Source organism: Engystomops pustulosus, chromosome 2, assembly GCF_040894005.1.
Source record: "Engystomops pustulosus chromosome 2, aEngPut4.maternal, whole genome shotgun sequence".
Classification (NCBI taxonomy): Eukaryota; Metazoa; Chordata; class Amphibia; order Anura; family Leptodactylidae; genus Engystomops; species Engystomops pustulosus.
In genome coordinates, this window is record NC_092412.1 from 48612406 (window position 1) to 48631107 (window position 18702).

General features: G+C 41.5%; 1 protein-coding gene across 1 annotated transcript; it reads right to left on the bottom strand.

Moving 5' to 3' along the window:
* Positions 1-3512: 3512 nt before the first annotated feature.
* Positions 3513-11112, bottom strand: C2H13orf42 (chromosome 2 C13orf42 homolog). The gene is made up of 3 exons (XM_072132991.1): positions 10418-11112; positions 6093-6240; positions 3513-3995 (listed from the first exon to the last, which is right to left on the bottom strand). The coding sequence occupies exons 1-3, from the start codon at positions 10865-10867 to the stop codon at positions 3769-3771; spliced, it is 825 nt and encodes a 274-aa protein (XP_071989092.1). The 5' UTR covers positions 10868-11112; the 3' UTR covers positions 3513-3768.
* Positions 11113-18702: the final 7590 nt, after the last annotated feature.

The window sequence follows — 18702 nt, forward strand, 5'->3', positions numbered from 1 at the left end:
AGCGGCGCATTCTCTGCCCTGGATTCGGGTCCGGCCGGGATTTATTAAGGTAGTTCCTCCGCCATCCACCAGGTAGCGCTGCTGCGCTGAAGAGCATCGGAACGCACTGGAATACACCGAGCCGGGCTGAGTGAAGGTAAGTGCAATTTTCGTGACACTTTTTTTTTTTTAATGCGTCGGCCACGCCCCCCGATTTCCGTCGCGTGCATGCCGGCGCCGATGCGCCACAATCCGATCGCGTGCGCCAAAATCCCGGGGGAATTCAGGGGAAATCGGCGCAAATCGGAAACATTCCGGTAACATGTCGAGAAAACGCGAATCGGGCCCTTAGTAAATGACTATGTCTATTTAGTTGGGCACTTTGGGAATTATCTCTTTGGTTACATTAAATGACCACTGGTTCATCCTAAGCATCAATTTGTTAAGATTTTGTAATATCTTATAGCCAGCAACTTCCTGGGGTTTTGGGAAGTTCAGCTCTAGTGTTTCTCTACAACCTAGTGGCTGATCATAGTGTATTCAGCACCATATAAAATAGCAGATCTCAAAGCAGAGCATTATAATTAAAAATAATAAGAAGAAAATACTCAATAAAAAATCATTTATTTGATATTCTTTTCCTTTCTCAAACCTAAAAGAAAACAATTGTCTATATAAAACATGAGACACTTCCTTTTTTGGAACTATGGAGGAGGTTCTAGCAGGTCCAGTTTTGCATATTGTAAACACAAGTTTGTATTGTTTCTCATGTGTTAAGTAACAGATTATTATTAATCACTTTTTAATATTTATTACAATTTGTTTTTTAGATTACTGATGCAAAATGAAAGGCAGAATATGGAAGTGTAATAGTCGTTTGGAAACTCATGGCCATTCATCTCCTGGACTGAAACTTCATATCCTACAGCTGAAATAAATACAATTCAGTAAAATGTTATGTTGTGAGTTAGTTATACAGAAATCTGTCTGTCCACCTAATAAAATCTTTCTTTATACACATAGACTGACATCCAAGCTTATTATTATACTTAAATATGCTTTTTAATTTTCTATTATTTAGCTTCCATACATCTATCTATTTTCTATCTATAGAACTATCTGTCTATTTCAATGAATGTCACCATGGACCTAATAATGTCTTAACCCCTATGGGACTCAGCCTCTTTTGGCCTTAAAGAGGATCCGTCACCGCGGAAAACCCACAGACCAAATGTGCCCCCCATAATCCTCCCCCCATCCCCTTTCTCCCCAGCCGTTTTTTTTTTAAATTTATGTGCAGTAAATTGATTTAAAACGATCCGACCTCTTACCAAATAAGAGGTCGGATCGTGTATCCAGCGCGCTGGCAGTCGGCGTTATTCATTAGGGGGCGTGCTGACACACCCCCAGCACGCTCCCGCCAGCTGACACATTGTACGAGAAGCCGGCAGCATCGCATCGCTGCCGGCTCTCCGTGGCGCGGTAAAGAAGCCCGGCTCGGCCACAGCAGCTGCGTCGGGGCTGGCTGGCAATTTGAATAAGTCAGGTTGCGGCCGCAGAGCCGGAGAGCCGGCAGCGTAGTAGAGCATAAGTACCCTCGGCCTAAGGGGACAGGGTGCCACATATTTTAATACAAAAATGCATAAAAGCCTGCTCATCTATGCAGTCCAGTTCAAAAGGCCCTCACGGAATGGTGAACCACAAATCGCATGACTCCAGCATGTCCATGAAAAAAGTGATAAAAACCTTTTTTTTTTAATGTAATAATGCATAAATTCCAATGTTGGCATGTCATCAGACAGTACAGATAAACCGCCTCATTTCCTCCTTAACACTTAATCATGGTCATCATTAAGTCTTCAGGATGTCTGTGCTATAATGAGATTATTAAATAAAAGAAAAAGTTTTTTTAATCACATCTTCCGTGGACGTTCTGGAGTTACATGATGTATTTTGTTTGCTGCACAAATCGTTTAAATGATATTTGAGAAAGTATTTTTTTTATATATATATTTTCATCCCTATAAATGGACATAAACCAGAAGCTGTATAATTTCAATAAAAATTTATTAGCTGGTTAATCATGTTAGAAAGGTTTTTTGGAAGACCAGACAAGTTCAAAAAATACATGACGAAGAATATATACAGTATATTTCACTCCTCTTTACCAGCGCGCATAAATTCAGTCATGTCCATACATTAATATGGCACATTGAAGTTGATGTTCCAAACTGTACATATAACAGTAATATCCATTCATCAGTGGACTAGCAATCCCGTAGTGCCTGAGGGCCTGTGGCCCACACCCTTTGTCTCTAATGACAAACTTCAAGCACACAGTGGGGCAGATTTAATTACTCAGTCCTGTCGCAATCCCGCGGTGCATTGTCCGACTAGGATTCGGGTCTTCCGCGATTCCCTAAGCTCGTGCACCCGAGTTCCTGCATCCGTCGCTTCCACGCCAAGGTCCGCCGGAGTTCACCTTCTTTTTCTTAGTGCTTGTAAGTGCGTATCTTGCGACACAATTCTAAATGTTAAATCTTGTGTGTTGTCCGAATACGTCGGGGTTGTCCGACGGCCACGCCCCCCGATTTCTGTCACGTGCAAGCCGGCGCCGATGTGCCAAAATCCGATCGCGTGCACTAAAATCATGGGGCAATTCGGTGCAAAACGGAAATCGGCGGGAAACCCGAAGAAAATGCGCTTAGTAAATGAGCCCCATTGTTCTTTTCTCAGAATCCAAAGTCCATTTTTGCGGTCCGTGTGTCGTCAGTGTATCATCCACAATCTGTGCCTTATGCCCGGAAAAAATCCCTGAAGGCTAGCTACAGTAGATGCAGTGTTTTATTCATAGGAACAAGTGTAATCCATCCAATAGTTGACGTTTCAGTCCTTGTGCAGAGCTTCCTCAGAATGCAGAGTAGCCACCAGAATACAACTTTGGAGAAGTAAGAATGGCCGCCCTACTCCAGTATTCTCCTCTTGTACGTCACCTACAACACTTTACTCAGTATTACAGCTAAAACGCCAATAACAGGCGGTCTATGACTAATTACAGACGGACTTCTCTGCTCAATGTGACCTCTGGTGAAGCTCTCTGGATGCTTTACTTTAGTCTCTGCTGTAAGGTGAATGTAATGAAGATTTATAAATAATCCTTGTACCCATGACAGCACAAAATTTTGAAAATTCAATTGTCACAAAAAAAATATCTGTCTGGAGTTACAATTTAGATGTTCCGACTTACATACAAATTCAACTTAAGTACAAACCTAAACAACCTCTCCTGAATATAACCCGGGGAATGCCTGTAGTTGATGTATTGCACTTGTCCCTATGATAAAGCACAGCAAATCCTAGAGTTCTGTGTGTCTTTCTTTTGCTCCAATTAGTAGGGGGTCTTACTTTTGAGCCCTCCCACTGATCTGCTGTTTACAAATGCTCTTTATTTTACCAAAAACAGGTCTATTGAGGCTAGTGTGGTTGGGAAAAGGCTCCTGGGTCCAGATGGCTATCGGACCCATGTTGGTTAAATATAAGTCTCCGATCCTATACATGTGTAACTTTTGTCTGCACAGAAAATTCCTCCACCAGGACGAGTTTGAGACATTTGGCTCTTTAGTATCTTGTCCCATAGATTATTAGAATATTGTAAATGTTCTGAAGAGCGTTGTCCCATATAATGGGTCTTAAACTGGAATGAACTTCTCCATTTTTCAGTTGTCAGACAGATGGACGGCTTGTTGACCATTAGTACAAAGATAAGTAGTCCTCATCTGGTGGTTCCCATTATTTTACTTTTGGCCGGGGTTTAAATTTCAGCGTGTTAAATGCTCCCTCTACAGCTTTGGGCAGGTAGATTGGATATCGCTCTATCCTCTTAATACATGTATTCCCCATGCTGCTTCTCCAGGACTGGCTGTATATAGATGTTCTTAAGACTTCCTCTGCAGTTCTTCTTGGTGCCCGTAGAATCCAGTTTGAGTGTAAACTATGCTCCCTGCTACTGGTGGCCACTGCTCAGGAAAACACAAAAAAACTAAAGTCAGAAATAATTTCAAGGGCTCAATAAACTTTAAGACTATGTTCACATAAGAATGCTGCCTACAAATAGGACACTATGTACAAAGAGGTACTTGTGTTAAATTTTTATCCCCATGAAGTACCAGCAACCTCAGGTAGGGCCTACTTTCTAATATTCTCTTTTGTATGATATAACTCACCTTTTTACCTATAAAATATCACTTCCAAAAGTGAGCTGAGAAGAGTCACTTTTTTCCAAAGACTCCAAAGACATTTAGAAGCTGAAAGAGGAGCGTCACTCAGATGATCCTATCTTGGGCTCTATAGTACCTTCATCTATGCTTTTTGTGTGGTATTAAAAGAATCTTTTCTTTAAGTTGCTCACCCCTCCCTTCTCCATAAAAAAATAGAGCCGCATGGCCGTTCTTATGGCCAAAGATAGAGCATTGTGCTCATTGTACCAAGCCCGGATTACATAGACGATGTATATCCAGCCGCAAATTTGTGGGTGTATATATGCCCCCCATACGGTTGTGTGAATGCCAACCTACAAACAGTGGAAACTGGAAAGAATCACAAAGTAACCTAGAATCTCACTACATTGTGGGGTTTACGTGTAGTCTGTAACCCCAGACACAAAGGAGCACATTTATCTAGCTGTTTCAACCATTTTTTATCTGGTGCACCTCCTGCAACCTATTTAATTATGTCACGGCGCAACAAATGTAATCTTTTAAAACAAATTTTAATCTCATGACATTTAATAAATCAATTTGAGCTTTCTCTCCCCGACAATGAGAAATGTAGGTAATAGTTGCTCCAGCGTAGGATCAGAAAAAAAGTTCAAACCCACAACTATATAAATATATATATATATGTTTAGTGAGAGAGAGAGAGAGAGAGCAAAAGTGTAAATATCATTGAAGTGATAAATTATACTTTCTAAGGTCCCGCTTCTTTCCTAGCACAAAATAGGCCTATGTTTTTTTATATAGACAGGTAAAAATAGTATATAAAAATTATTGAGAAATGTCTCTGAAGGGAACCTGTCATCAGAAATTGGCCACTACCAGTATGTTGCCAAGCAGTTGAACTGCTTCTAGATGAGGTTTCTTTCATGACCCAGCTTGGTGGCATCATCCAGAAAATCAACTTTGAAGATATGTGTATGAAGTCAGGGAGACGGAGAGTTTAACATTGAAGTCAAGCTTCCTCTGCCTCTGAACACCTCCTCCCATGTGATTGACATAATGGGGAACATTTACTTAACTGGTCCCAGCAAGATCCCCGATCCAGAATGTCTGACGAGGATGAACCCTGCTGCGATTCACCAAGATCGTGCGCCCGATCTCCTGCATGTGTCGCTTCCCCGCTCAGGTCCGCCGGAGTTCACCTTCTTCTTCCCAGTGCATGTAAGTGCTTGGCTTGCGACACAATTTCAAAGTTAAATCCTGCGGTTTGTCCGAATTCGTTGGATCGTCCGGCGGCCTGCCCCCCCATTTCTGTCACATGAAAGCCGGCGCTGATGCGGCAAAATCCGATCGAGTGCGACACAATCTCCGGCGCGTTCCCGAAAAGTCGGAAAACTGACGAAATTGCGGCCGCGGGACCCTTATTAAATAAGCCCCAATGCATCAGACTTCAGAAGATCTGATGAATAATGTTCCTGGACACAGGACCACCGATTACAGAGTGAAGGGAACAGTCAAAGCAGGGAAAGCTTCACTTCAGAGTAAATTCTCTGTCTCCTTGACTTCATAAAACAAATTTACATTCGACTTCAAAGTTGATTTTCTGAATGATGCCTCCATACTGGGCCATGGAAGAACTGGATCATCTAGAAGCTACTCTAGCTAGCTGCTTAATAACATACTGCTTGTGGTTTATCAGGCCAATTTCAGATGACAGGTTCCCTTCAAAAAGGTGGTCCCAAACTGAATTGGACCACCATGCTGTTGATTGGCGGGGCCCCAGAATTATGTAATTTATCCTGTGGCTTGAGAATAAGAATTAAACTAAGGACAAACCCTTTAAAGACATCAGCTCCAAATTTTTAATTGAACAAGTATTAATACTGTTAAAATGCAAACCATCAAAGTCGACATCTGCATGCTTGAAATCACTTGGCACCGTCCTTATTTTTCTCTCCGTGTCCAGTTCCGCAATCACTGAATCAAAATAAGCTATAGCATCCATAATATCTGAGTTGGGATTTTGCTTTTCATTATCCTTCGAAACCTGTATAAACACCAGTTATGTATATGTATAAATAATTTTTTCCAGTTAACAACAACCAAAAGTCTATACAACAAAGTCCCTCCATACTTCCTGCTATAATGCAGCTATTTCTGGTGACAAGAAAAAAAAACCTTTTGTACCATGTTAGCCAGTTGAAGAAATTCCTGTTGCTTTTAATAGACCAAAAAAACTATGGTAACTTTCATGAGATTGTGATACGTTTAAATGGCTAGCAGAAATTGAAGATGTTACAAGCAAGATTTCGGGACTGCTAAGGTCCCTTCATCAGGTATTATATAACAAGCTTTCTTAAGTAACTCAGATTTTATGCACAATAAACAGGGAAGTGATGCAAAAAAAGGGAAACCAAAAAAAATAAAAAATAACAAAGCTTTAACACACAGTGAGGAACTTTAGTGAGTCTGGAAATATTAAATGTAAGTGGGCATGTACTGTAAGAATGAAAATATCCATGTAAATAAGAACATACTAAACATTTCTTATAGTAGGAAACTGTATGGTATACAGTGGGTACGGAAAGAATTCAAAACCCTTTAAATTCTTCATGAAAAAAAAAACGTTTGGACAGCAAAAAACTGAAATGTAGATATTTTTGCCAATTTATTAACAAGAGCCTTTGCATTGACACTCATTTGCAAGAGCCTTCAGTGCCTTTGCATTGACACTCATATTTAACTCACATGCTGTCCATTTCCTTCTGATACTCCTGAAGATGGTTCTACTCCTTCATTGGAGTCCAGATGTGTTTATTTAAACTGATTGGACTTGTTTAGTAAAGACACACACCAGTCTATACAAGACCTCACTGTTTATGTCAGAGCACATGAGAATCATGAGGTCTAAAGAACTGTCCAAGGAATTCAGAGACAGATTTGTGGTAAGGCAGAGATCTGGCGGAGGTTGCAAAAAACTTTCTGCAACACTCAAGGTTCATAAGAGCACAGTGGCCTCCATAATCCTTAGATGTAAAAAGTTTGGGTCGACTTGGCTGTCCAGCCAAACTATGCAATCGTGGGAGAACAGCCTTGGTTAGAGAGGTAAAAAAGAACCTCAAGATCACTGTGGCTGACTTCCAGAGATGCAGTAGGGAAAGTCAACAAAGTCAACTATCACTAAAGCCCTCTAACAGTTGGCGCCTTATGGCAGAGTATGCCGATGGAAGCCTCTCCTTCCAGAGACTGCAATTAAGGCCACCGTGTAGGTGTGTGGAGGCTTATAGCCATGGACGCTCTACTATCATGTCATAAGGCCTCTTGTAAGCAATACTTGATGTCAAGGGAGCTTCCTTACAATCTAGATATAAGAGGATTGGTGTTCCTTATCCCATCTTGGAAAACTTAATTTCAGATTTTCCCAGAATATCCTTAGTGCAAGACATATGAAAGCCGCAAACAGTTTGCAAAAAACACATGGACTCCCAGACAATGAGAAATAACATTCTCTGGTCTTATGAGTCTTATGAGAAGATTGAACTTCTTGGTGTTAATTCTAGGCAGTATGTGTGGAGAAATCCAGGAGCTGCTCATCACCTGCCAAACTGATGACTGTACTAGCTCCAAAGCTGCTTCTACTCAATACTGAGCAAAGGGTAGAATTAATACGTTAGCAGAAATATCTACATTTAATTTTTTTTCTGATGTAGAGGGCACATTAATGTGCAAACAAATCTTACAAATTGACTGCAATGAAACAAATAGTAAAAAAAAATGTAATGGGTTCAGAATACTTTCTGTATACACTGTAACGTCAATACTTATACATAAGGCCATTCACTGGACTACAGAACTGATCAGAACTGTTACAGTTGCCCCCTCTTTTTATAGGTTTTACAAAAAGAGTATATATTATGAAAATAAAGTAATGGCTAACATTGATCTATCCTCTAGTTTCATGTGAGGTGAGTAAAGGGTGTCCCAAATTTACAGAGCTGGAAGTAGGGGTGCAGGGATGGTACCCACTATGGATAGAATCTGTAAAGTGTACATCCGGAGCGCATCTTTTGCTTGTCCACAGAGAACTATGTATGGATGAGTGGCTTATGCTCCCTATAGATGCCGATATAAATGTGGTGCACAGTGCGAATATGCACCGCAATGCCCCCTTCTTTGCACAGTATTGTGTTGTGGCGTGCATAGTGAAGCTACAACACAATACTAGTGGAGACAGTTCATAAATACATTTCCAACCATTTTGCACATGTATTTATGTGCATTCTACGCCAGAATTCTGGCACAGGCTGCATAGTAAATCTGGGCCTTTGTATGTGAAGTAATGCTAGACATGACATTTTCTCCTAATAAGATCTTAAAGGGGGTTTTCCCACCAACCAAGTTAACAACCTAACTTGCTGATCAGTGGAGGTCTCAGTGATGAGACCCCCACAGGTCACAAGAACAGGGGTCACATCTTCATTAATAGCATCTGCTGCATTATAGGAATATAACAGTAAAGTAACAGAACCTAACAGTGTCTAAAAGACCATATTGAGTTTTCTTGATGTATGACTTTTTAAAATATAAAAAGTCATACATCATACACCACAGATGAGTCGACTTCAGAAAGTTGCCTCGGGTGGCGCCCCCTGCTAAATAATGGGAAAAGGCGGTATCTTGGGGAATTGCTGCCCCCTCAGTAAAACACTGACCAGAACACCTGGTCCCAGGCCGCAGCCAAAAAACTTAAAAAAAAACTCTATACTTATCTCCGGCTTCTTCTCCCCGCAGTTCTGTCCTCATTTCTTACTGGCAGCACCCTCCACATGCGCACACACTATGACATCATGCGGTGTCATGATCATGTGACTTCGTAGTGTATGCGCACCTGCAGGGTGCTGCCAGAAGAGATGAAGATGGAGCCACATGGAGAATAAGCCAAAGATAAGTACAGAGTGTTTTTTTAAAGGGTCTCTACAGTGGACATTCAATTAGCAATGGGGGGCTCTTAAGTGGACATTTCACTATAGGGGACTCTACAATGGACATTACATTAAAGGGAGCTCTGCAGTGGACATTTCATTAAAGGGGGGCTATTGAGCCCCATTAAATAAATGCCACCCTTCTTTTAGCTTAAAATTGGTTCCCCATTTTCACCATTCAGTACTTTATATCATGTGACCACGGAGATGTCATCTAAGGTATTTTACCCACTAACATTTGCAAAATCTACCCCATGTATGTATCTGATGACATGAAATCACATCATGTCTTCATGGAGGCATGGGGTGGAGTAGAAGTCCATGCAGGCATGCATGTGATCAGATACATACACGGGGTAGATTTTGCAAATGTTAGTGGGTAAAGGACCTTAGATGACATCACTCAGGTTAAATGACATGAAGTGCTGAATGAGGTGGAGCAGAAATGATCGAGGATGGGAGGACACAACCCCTCTGACTCGCTCAGGGTCTGACTGAATTCCAGTTAAGATAACAAAGTTGATTTTATGGTGATGTAAGGGAAACAATTTATAGGTAAAAGATGGGTGGCATTTTGTTAATAGGGCTCTATGGGAACCTGTCACTAGCTGAATTTGTGAAAAATGTGGTGACAGGTTCCCTTTAACACCTTCCAGATTATGTTTCTTTTATAGACATGCGTGGTGACGTTATCTAGAAAATTTACTATGAGATGAGAGGGCTGTAAAAAGTTAAAGAGACAAGTTCACCCAACTTCAGAATGACCCTTTCGCTGCAATTGATATCCCTGCAGCCATGAACATTGGTAACCTGGAGGAGAGCTTGACTTTAGTGCTAAGTGATCTGCCATCTTGTCTTTATACAACCAATTTACACCTCACTTCAAAGTTTACTTTCTAGATGATGACACCACACTGGGCCATGAAATAAACTTGTTCAGGAAGGTATAAATCTGCCCGACCACATACAAGTATTGGTTTATTAGGTCAATTTCTGATGACAACACATCACAAAGTTTGACATAATCATATGCTTTAAGGATAAAATGTACAATGATAGGGGCACTGGTCAGCATAGTGGGTATGTATCACAGAATAACACGACAAATTTAACTTTCAGGTGTTTGGAAAAGTCATAGAATAGTCCCAACATTTGTCAGTAGTATCCCAACGAAAAGGTATAACTGTACTTAGAGAAGTACAGAAGAGGGCATCTCAAAGACTTGTCTTAGCTGCCTCTTACCTTTACATCACCTGACTCCAGCTTTTTTCCAGCTTTGGATGACTTGGATATTGGTGAATAGTCAGAAGTTCCAGTCATACACCTTAAATTATGAAGACTGGCCAAGTATTTTTTCCTGAGAGCTAACAGGTCCTGAAGGTACTGAAGAAAATCCTGTGTCTTGGCAAACAACCACGCAGAGTCTTCATCTTTGTAGTAGCAGCATCCTGATGTCTCAATATTTGTGGTGCTTTTATACTTTTTTAAAGACTCAATAAAAGTTGGTTTTCCTTCGCCAACCACATACATAGAGGTACTACGGACCAGGCGAACTTGAGAGAGGGTACCATTGTAGGTGGTGTTACCATCTGTAAGGTCACGACTACAGGAGTTTGGTTGAAGAGCCGACTGAATTTTTCTCAGCATGATTTTTTCTGTTGTGGATATATGTGGAACAATATCAATATACATGTGAAAAGATGTCTTCCGGGTGATCCAATTTTAGGTAGAACCAAAAATCTCCTAGACAAAAACTTCATAAGTTGGTCTTGGCATTTGTAGATGAGTCTGACCTTGGACTATGGACTCCTAGTCTTCTTGCAGGAATTTTTTTTTTTATACCAAACCTGTAAATGTTTCAATGTGAAATGTTTTACAAGAAGGTTTCTGCATTTCCTCATCCTAGATCCTTCCAGACACAAAGCCTCATCGCTGATACGGTGTGTTACAGAGGATCGCATGTGTTTTCTCCATGGTAACAGAAAAGCACATGGTATCTGGTGTCTGTTTATTATTGAGAAAAGGAAGAGTCAGATAACCGAATGCAATGTATACTGTGTGACGGAGTCTGGAGAGGAAATGGCCTGCAACGGGAAACTTATACATAAATAATGGCATCACTTGTTCGAAATGGGTTAAAACACTCTTCAAAATGTAATCTGGTAAAATTAAACTTTTTGCTTTGGATAAGAAACATTTTTATTGTGATGTTTTATTATACAGTAAAATTATTACAGTACATACAGAGCCCTATACTGAATTAATTTTATACTGTATATCTTGATGTCACCGTAATAATAATATATAAAAAAAACTGTTGTCCTTCTAGCAATTAATTATATTATAAGTTTTCTGCAGTGTATGTAAGCAGGGCCATCTCTAGGAGTTTTGGGGCCCCTGACTGGAAGATATTTTTGCCCAAATGCCACCCCTTCCCCCGGCTTGCATTCCGATATTGATGGATAACAATGGGACACATTTACTTACCCGGTACTGTGGAGTTCACGAAAGTGCATTGTCCGACAATCAAGCACTGTGCCGCGATTCACTAAGATCGTGCGCCCGATATCTTGCATGTGTCGCTTCCCCGCTCAGGTCCGACAGTGTTTACCTTCTTCTTCCTGGTGCATGTAAGTGCATTGTCTTACGACACAAATCGAATCTTAAATCCCACGCTCAGTCTGAATCAGATCGTCCGATGGCCACCCCCACCCCGATTTCTGTCGCATGAAAGCCAACGCAGCTGTGCCACAATTCGATCGTGTGCAACACAATCCCAGCCCAAACCCCTGTAAAATACCTGTAGAAGCTGCGCAAATCCCGAAAACCGTGAACAGTTTGACGAAAGTGCAATCCCCTTCCCTTAGTAAATAAGCCCCATTGGGGGTCATTTACTAAGGGCCCGATTCGCGTTTTCCCGACGTGTTACCCGAATATTTCCGATTTGCGCCGATTGTACCTGAATTGCCCCGGGATTGTGGCGCACGCGATCGGATTGTGGCGCATCGGCGCCGGCATGCGCGCGACGGAAATCGGGGGGCGTGGCCGAATGAAAACCCGACGTATTCGGAAAAACCGCCGCATTTAAAAACCGAAAAAGTGTCGCTTGGGGAGCGCTTACCTTCACCTGGTCCGAGGTGGTGGATTCCGGCGCGATGAGATGACTTTCAGCGCAGCAGCGCCATCTGGTGGACGGCGGAGGAACTACCTTCTTAAATCCCGGCCGGACCCGAATCCAGAGCAGAGAACGCGCCACTGGATCGCGAATGGGCCGGGTAAGTAAATTTGCCCCATTGTGTACACATTGGGGGTCATTTACTAAGGGCCCGATTCGGGTTTTCCCGACGTGTTACCCGAATATTTCCGATTTGCGCCGATGTTCCCTGAATTGCCCCAGGTTTTTGGCGCACGAGATCGGATTGTGGCGCATCGGCGCCGGCATGCACGCAACGGAAATCGGGGGGCATGGCCGAATGAAAACCCGACAGATTCGGAGAAACTGCCGCATTTAAAAAAAAAAGTGTCGCTGGACACGCGCTTACCTTTACAAGGAATAGGATTGTGAACTCGGGCGGACCTCGGCAGACTTCAGCGCAGCAGCAACACCTGGTGGATGTCGGAGGAACTGCCTTAGTGAATCACTGGAAGACCCGAATCCACCGCAGAGAACGCGCCGCTGGATCGCGAAAGAAAGTAAGTAAATCTGCCCCATTGTTTTTTTGACCAAAACATTTTTAAGCCATTAAAAGGAAGACTATTGTCAGAACTCTTCTCTATTGCACGTGCCCACTCAGTATATACATAGCCCCTGCACATGCCCACTCAGTAGCACGTGCCCACTCAGTATATACATAGCCCCTGCACGTGCCCACTTAGTATATAGATAGTCTCTGCACATGCCTACTCAGTATATAGATAGCCCCTGCACGTGCCCACTCAATATATACATAGCCCCTGCACGTGCCCACTTAGTATATAGATAGTCTCTGCACATGCCTACTCAGTATATAGATAGCCCCTGCACGTGCCCACGGGGCCCGTGCTGTACAGGGGTCCGGGATGGACAGTGGAATCCAGGTCCGTTCTCCTGTGCTCCGTTCTCCCTGTTTACACCACAGCAGTAACAGGGCCCCCTACCTGCGATGTAATGGGGCCCTGCCTGCTGTGCTGAACGTAGAGCTAGGGTTTGTAGCTTAGACTTAGAGGGCTTAGGGATAGGGGTCTAAGGTTAGTAGGCTTAAGGTTAACAGCCTTAGGGTTAGTGGGCTTAAGGATAGGGGCCTAGGAATAGTGGCTTATGGTTAGTGGGCTAGAGTATCATCTTTTTATTTTAGTTATGATGATGTCTCATAGATGACACCCATTACTACGTTTATTGTTAGCCGGTAAAAAAGGCGAACACTAACTTCCCGTCCATTACCATGGCAACCACCACCCCATGGGTACTACGTCATCCATACTGGGGCAGCTGCAGTTGGGATTTTTGGGTAGGGAAATATGCAATTTTACATTTTACACAATGATACAAAGTTGTGCTTTAGGGACTTTCAAGTCCTAGCCAGGTCAACATCTCCAAAGAGTTTGCATGTTCTCTCCGTGTTTGCGTGGGTTTCCACCGGATCCTCCAGTTTTCTCCCACACTCCAAAAAAACATACTGGTAGGTTAATTAGATTGTGAGCCCCATGGGGACAGGGACGAATTTGGCAAGCTTTGTGCAGCACTGCCTTATCTGTAGGCACTATATAAATAATTATTATTATTATTTCGACGGCTTGTGAATATGTGCCACTTGCCTTGTGATCTCAGAGGATTGCTGCGTCTTCAGGGAGCAGGGCATGAAGCAAACAAACATATGATATCATCCTTATTGTTACTTCCTAGTATTTGGTGTTAAGAATACCATTTGTGCATGTGTTTTCGTGCCTACCATAGAGGGAGTGTTTTAAGAAAAAAAGGTGAAGAGAAAAATTTGCAGGCAGCAGTATGGGGTAGCCTTCTGTTTCCCTATATCAAAATGTTGGCTATAAATAGTTTTCCATACACTGACTTCTAGATCAAATTATATGTTCGCTGGATTTAATGACAGCTTTTAATGCAGCTCTTGTAATTAGGATTTCTTTAAGCAGTGACATAAAGGACTGTCAGTATACGCCTGTGAATAATGATATTGTATATTACCCAGTCCTTTGGATGGCAGGAAAAATGCAAGGACAGACACCCAAGGACATCTTGTGGTAACTGGGAGTTACTGCACCGAGGAATACAAATTCAAATGTTCGGGATATTACTTGGCCTCCTGAAGACCTTGAACTAACCTTGTAGGACAGACCCAGGACAAATATTAGCACCTTCTAAGGTAGGGAAGGTACCAGGTGCACGGTTGTAGGTGGACCCACTGATGGTCTCTGCTAAATTAATTGAATCAATTAATTTAAGCCTTCAAATTATTTTTTTACTTATTGATGAAATGAATAGTGCTGGTGCCATTTTTTTTGTTCCTTCTTTCTCCTGTAGTGAGCAGTGTTTCTGAAGTCCCACAGAAATAAAGGATTAATTAGAGAATATTTCCCTTGATGATTCTGCTCTCTGAAGAGATTACTGTATCCATGGACTGTCTGTAAGAGAAAGGTCATAAGTCACTTTATCTTGTTACTTTATCTCTAAACTGTCAGTGGATACAGGACAGAAAGCTGATTTACACAAAATTCTTAAATAAGTAAGAAAGAAGAGAAAAAAGAAAGAGACGAATAAAGTATAAAAGTAAATTGCAAAGTTTACTATTATAATCTGCAGTATTCATTTATAACTTTTCGATAAAATTTTGTTTCACCTTGACTCTATCTGGGTCCTCTTGGTACAGATAGAGTTGATTATAATGATGGAGCCGAGACCGATTCGGGTACCTGCCTATCTGGTAGTGATCACCTATACTAAGGAGAAGAAAACAAAATAAAAATCCTAGGAACCTTTTTAACATCCAGTTAAGGAAAGTAAATCCATAACAAACATAGTGAAATAAGAGAAAGTTATGAAAATAAATTTGAAGAGTGTGCACAAAAAAATGAACTGACAGCCTTGCTCATCATTCATTTCTGGACAAGCCTCTGGTAGCCCTATAAACACGGTGCCTGCTGCTTACCAATGGCCCCTGTCACAGAAACTCATAATTGATGCTGGGGAATGCATCTGTAGCAGGAAAGGACCACGCAGAGAGCTCAACATGGCAAGGCACAGAGGAGACCCATCCAGCCCATCCTGTCCCCTCATTTAAATTCTTCACCTCATACAATAAATTCCTTATGCTGAAACATTCCTTATGTCTGCTCTGTTTATTCCTCCATAAAGCAAGCAACACAGCTTGGTCATTATTTTACAAGAAGACATTTATCAGCACAAATACCATTCAGCAGCATAGGTCAATGCAGCCACTTAAAAAAGAAAGACGACTTTCAGTGAGTCCATGCTAATGGGACCCCGTGGGCACAGCTCATACAGGATTGTCTCAGGGCTATACTTCACACATCCATATTCTGTGGATTTATATTATATGTGTGTGGTCTGATAAATGAAGAGGGGCGCTGAACAGTAGCCGCTCTTATTATTGAATGCATTGCTCGAAAGGGAATAATGCAAATATCGCCGACAAGACGGAAAAGAATATTCAGCACCATTAATGCCATTCAGTCGGGCAGTGCTAGGGTCTTAAAGTCATCCTCTGCCTAGAGGGAGATAAAATTGACTATACATTATGAATGTATAGTTAACTTACCTAGAACCCACTGTTTTGCACCTGGTCCACCCATTGCTCATTTGGCCCCCACCAATTGGGTCTGTCCTAAAATGGCTACTGACTGTGTCAGGGCAGTAATCTGTGAATGCTAGTCCTGTGTGTCCTACATGTATTCTGCTACGTTTGTGGGCAGAGCTGGTTACTGCAGATCAGCTTCCATTCGCTTGAAGAGGAGCTGTGCTACTGTGACTTGTTCTCTGAAAATGGAGTTTCATTCTCTGTGTACTTTATGGGGCACATTTACTATTGTCCTTGTGCCAAGGGCTTTGCAAATTTTTTTACGTGCAAACTGCATGCACATGTACTTAAGAAGAGTCTGCGCCACATATGAAAAGTGCAGCGGTGACTCAAATTTCGTCACTAATGTGGCGTTCCTGTGTCCAACAGAAGTGGGATGCATGTGCCTTGTTAAAGGTGCACCAAAAAGAAAGTTGGTGCATTATGAATTCAGATTTTTGAAGAATGGGCGCCACAAATCATGAATCTGGCGCCCCCTGCACACTACACAGGCAAACTGCATAATGTGCAGTTTTTACTAAATGTGCCCTTATATGTGAGAGTGCTGGTGTTAAACTTCCACCAATCTGATATTTTAGACTCACTCTACAGATGTGTTATCAATTTTTTCCTCTTGAAAACCTCTATAATACAGTTGAATCAATGATAGAACCATAGGGGCTCATTTACTAAGGGTCGCAGATTGCACTGTCGTCGGACTTTACGTCTTTTTCGGCGATTGCGTTTTTGGACCATTTTAAAGCATGCGTTTTCAGTCCGTTTAAAACGCATACTTTTTTGAATTTTTACCATGCGTTTGGCTGCTTTGAACCTGTTTATCTTCATTTATAGAAGTGTAACAGATTAAAACCAGCCAAACACATGGTAAACATTTAATGCATGCATTTTAAAACGGACTGGAAACGCATGCTTAAAAATGGTCCAAAAACGCAACCTGTGGCATCACCCTCAAGGTATATTCACACTGGCATGTCTGTTGCATGTCAGTTGCATTTTATTTCTGCTTTGCTTAGTTTTCTGTCTGCATTGGGGGGGGTTTTGCCTTCCGTGATCTGCATTTGTCAAAAAAAAAAAAATAGGAAAGGCTCTAGAAATGTTTTCATGGTCAATGGATCAGTGGAAAAAAAACAGAAATGTGAAAACACAGGTAAAATCACAGAAGCACTGATATGAGAAAAAAAAACACACTTACTTACCCGTCTGGAGGAGTTCATCGAAAGTGCTTTGTCCGACGATAATGCACTATGCCACGATTCACTAAGATTGTGTGCCCGAGATCCTGCATGTGTCTTTTCCCCGCTCAGGTCCCCGGAGTTATCTTCTTCTTCCTGGTGCATGTAAGTGCTTGATCTTGCTACACAATTTGAAAGTTACATCCCGCGCTCAGTCCAAATCAGTCGGATCGTCCAATGGCCCGCCCCCAATTTCTGATGCATGAAAGCCAGTGCATCTGTGCCAAAATCCGTGTGCGACACAATCCCCTGTTAAATACCTGTCACAGCCGTGCAAAACCCGATAGCGTTGGAAAATATGGCAAAAGTGCAGCCGCGGACCCTTAGTAAATAAGCCCCAATGTATAAGAGTGGGGGTGGGGTTAAGGAGTTAAAACAAGACGCTTGCTGTTCTAACAGTATGGCTATAATAGGATGTATCATGTATATGCTAAGAAATAGCAAATGTAGTTTAGTAAACTAAATCTCATGGAGTCTTCTTGCCTTTTGCTGTAATTAGTAGTTGACTGGATGATACAATGGTGAATTCGGATGACTTAATCCACAGGGTCTGTGACCATGAAAGATGTTCTTCACTGTTCAGAGACTACTGTTCAGAAATGTATTGTTGAGAGTACAAAGTTAGGTATTGATACAATGCATCTGCATGTTTTATCAATTTACTGTAGTACAATGGCTATTAGAGGACAAATTTAGACCATTGCTGTATGTTACAATGCTTTGTCTTACGTTACACAACATGGCATTGTATGGTCAGTATATTCTGGCAATGATGTCAGCTCGGTGAATGGTATCCACTGGTCTGAAACTATTATAACATATATATCTTTGTATGGCCTCTATTAGCCATTAGAACAACACATTGGGGCTTATTTACAAAGGGTCCGCAGGATCGTGACGGGACCGGATAAGTAAATATGCCCCATAATTACCATTCTGTGTAATTAACCCCTTGATACTGATACCCTTTTTTGTTTTTGAGTTTCCATTCTTTGGCTCCCCTCCTTTCAAAAGCCATTTTTTTTTTTTACATTTTCAGAGATATACAGTATAAGGATTTGTTTTCTTCGTAACAGTTTGGGCTTCTGAGTGTCATCATTTAATATTCTGTTCAATGTACTAGGAAACTGGAAAAAAATTACAAATGCGGTGAAATTGACATCTTTCTATATACAGTGCAAATGACAGCTCCCCTTTGTTCTTTTGGTCATTATGATCACAGGGATACCAGATATAGAAGTTTTATTAATACATTTTAATACATCTTTTGTACAAATAAAATTTGCTGCCACATTCTGACACCCATAACTTTTTCATACTTTGGTTTTTGGAGACGTGGAAGGAGTTAATTTTAATGGATGAGCTGATGTTTACATTGATATCATTATATGACCTCTAAGACCCTTAGATCCTTTTGTATTCAAAACAAACGAATGTTTAATTTTTTCTGATACAGGGTGCACTTCGAGTAATAATCGGTTTTATA

Coding starts and splice junctions, on each gene's coding strand:
- C2H13orf42 (XM_072132991.1), bottom strand. CDS start 10,867: ATGTATATTGATATTGTTCCACATATATCCACAACAGAAAAAATCATG. Junction 6,241..10,417: donor TGGAGTCAGGTGATGTAAAG/GTAAGAGGCAGC, acceptor GTGTTTATACAG/GTTTCGAAGGATAATGAAAA. Junction 3,996..6,092: donor TGCAGATGTCGACTTTGATG/GTTTGCATTTTA, acceptor TTTCCTGAGCAG/TGGCCACCAGTAGCAGGGAG.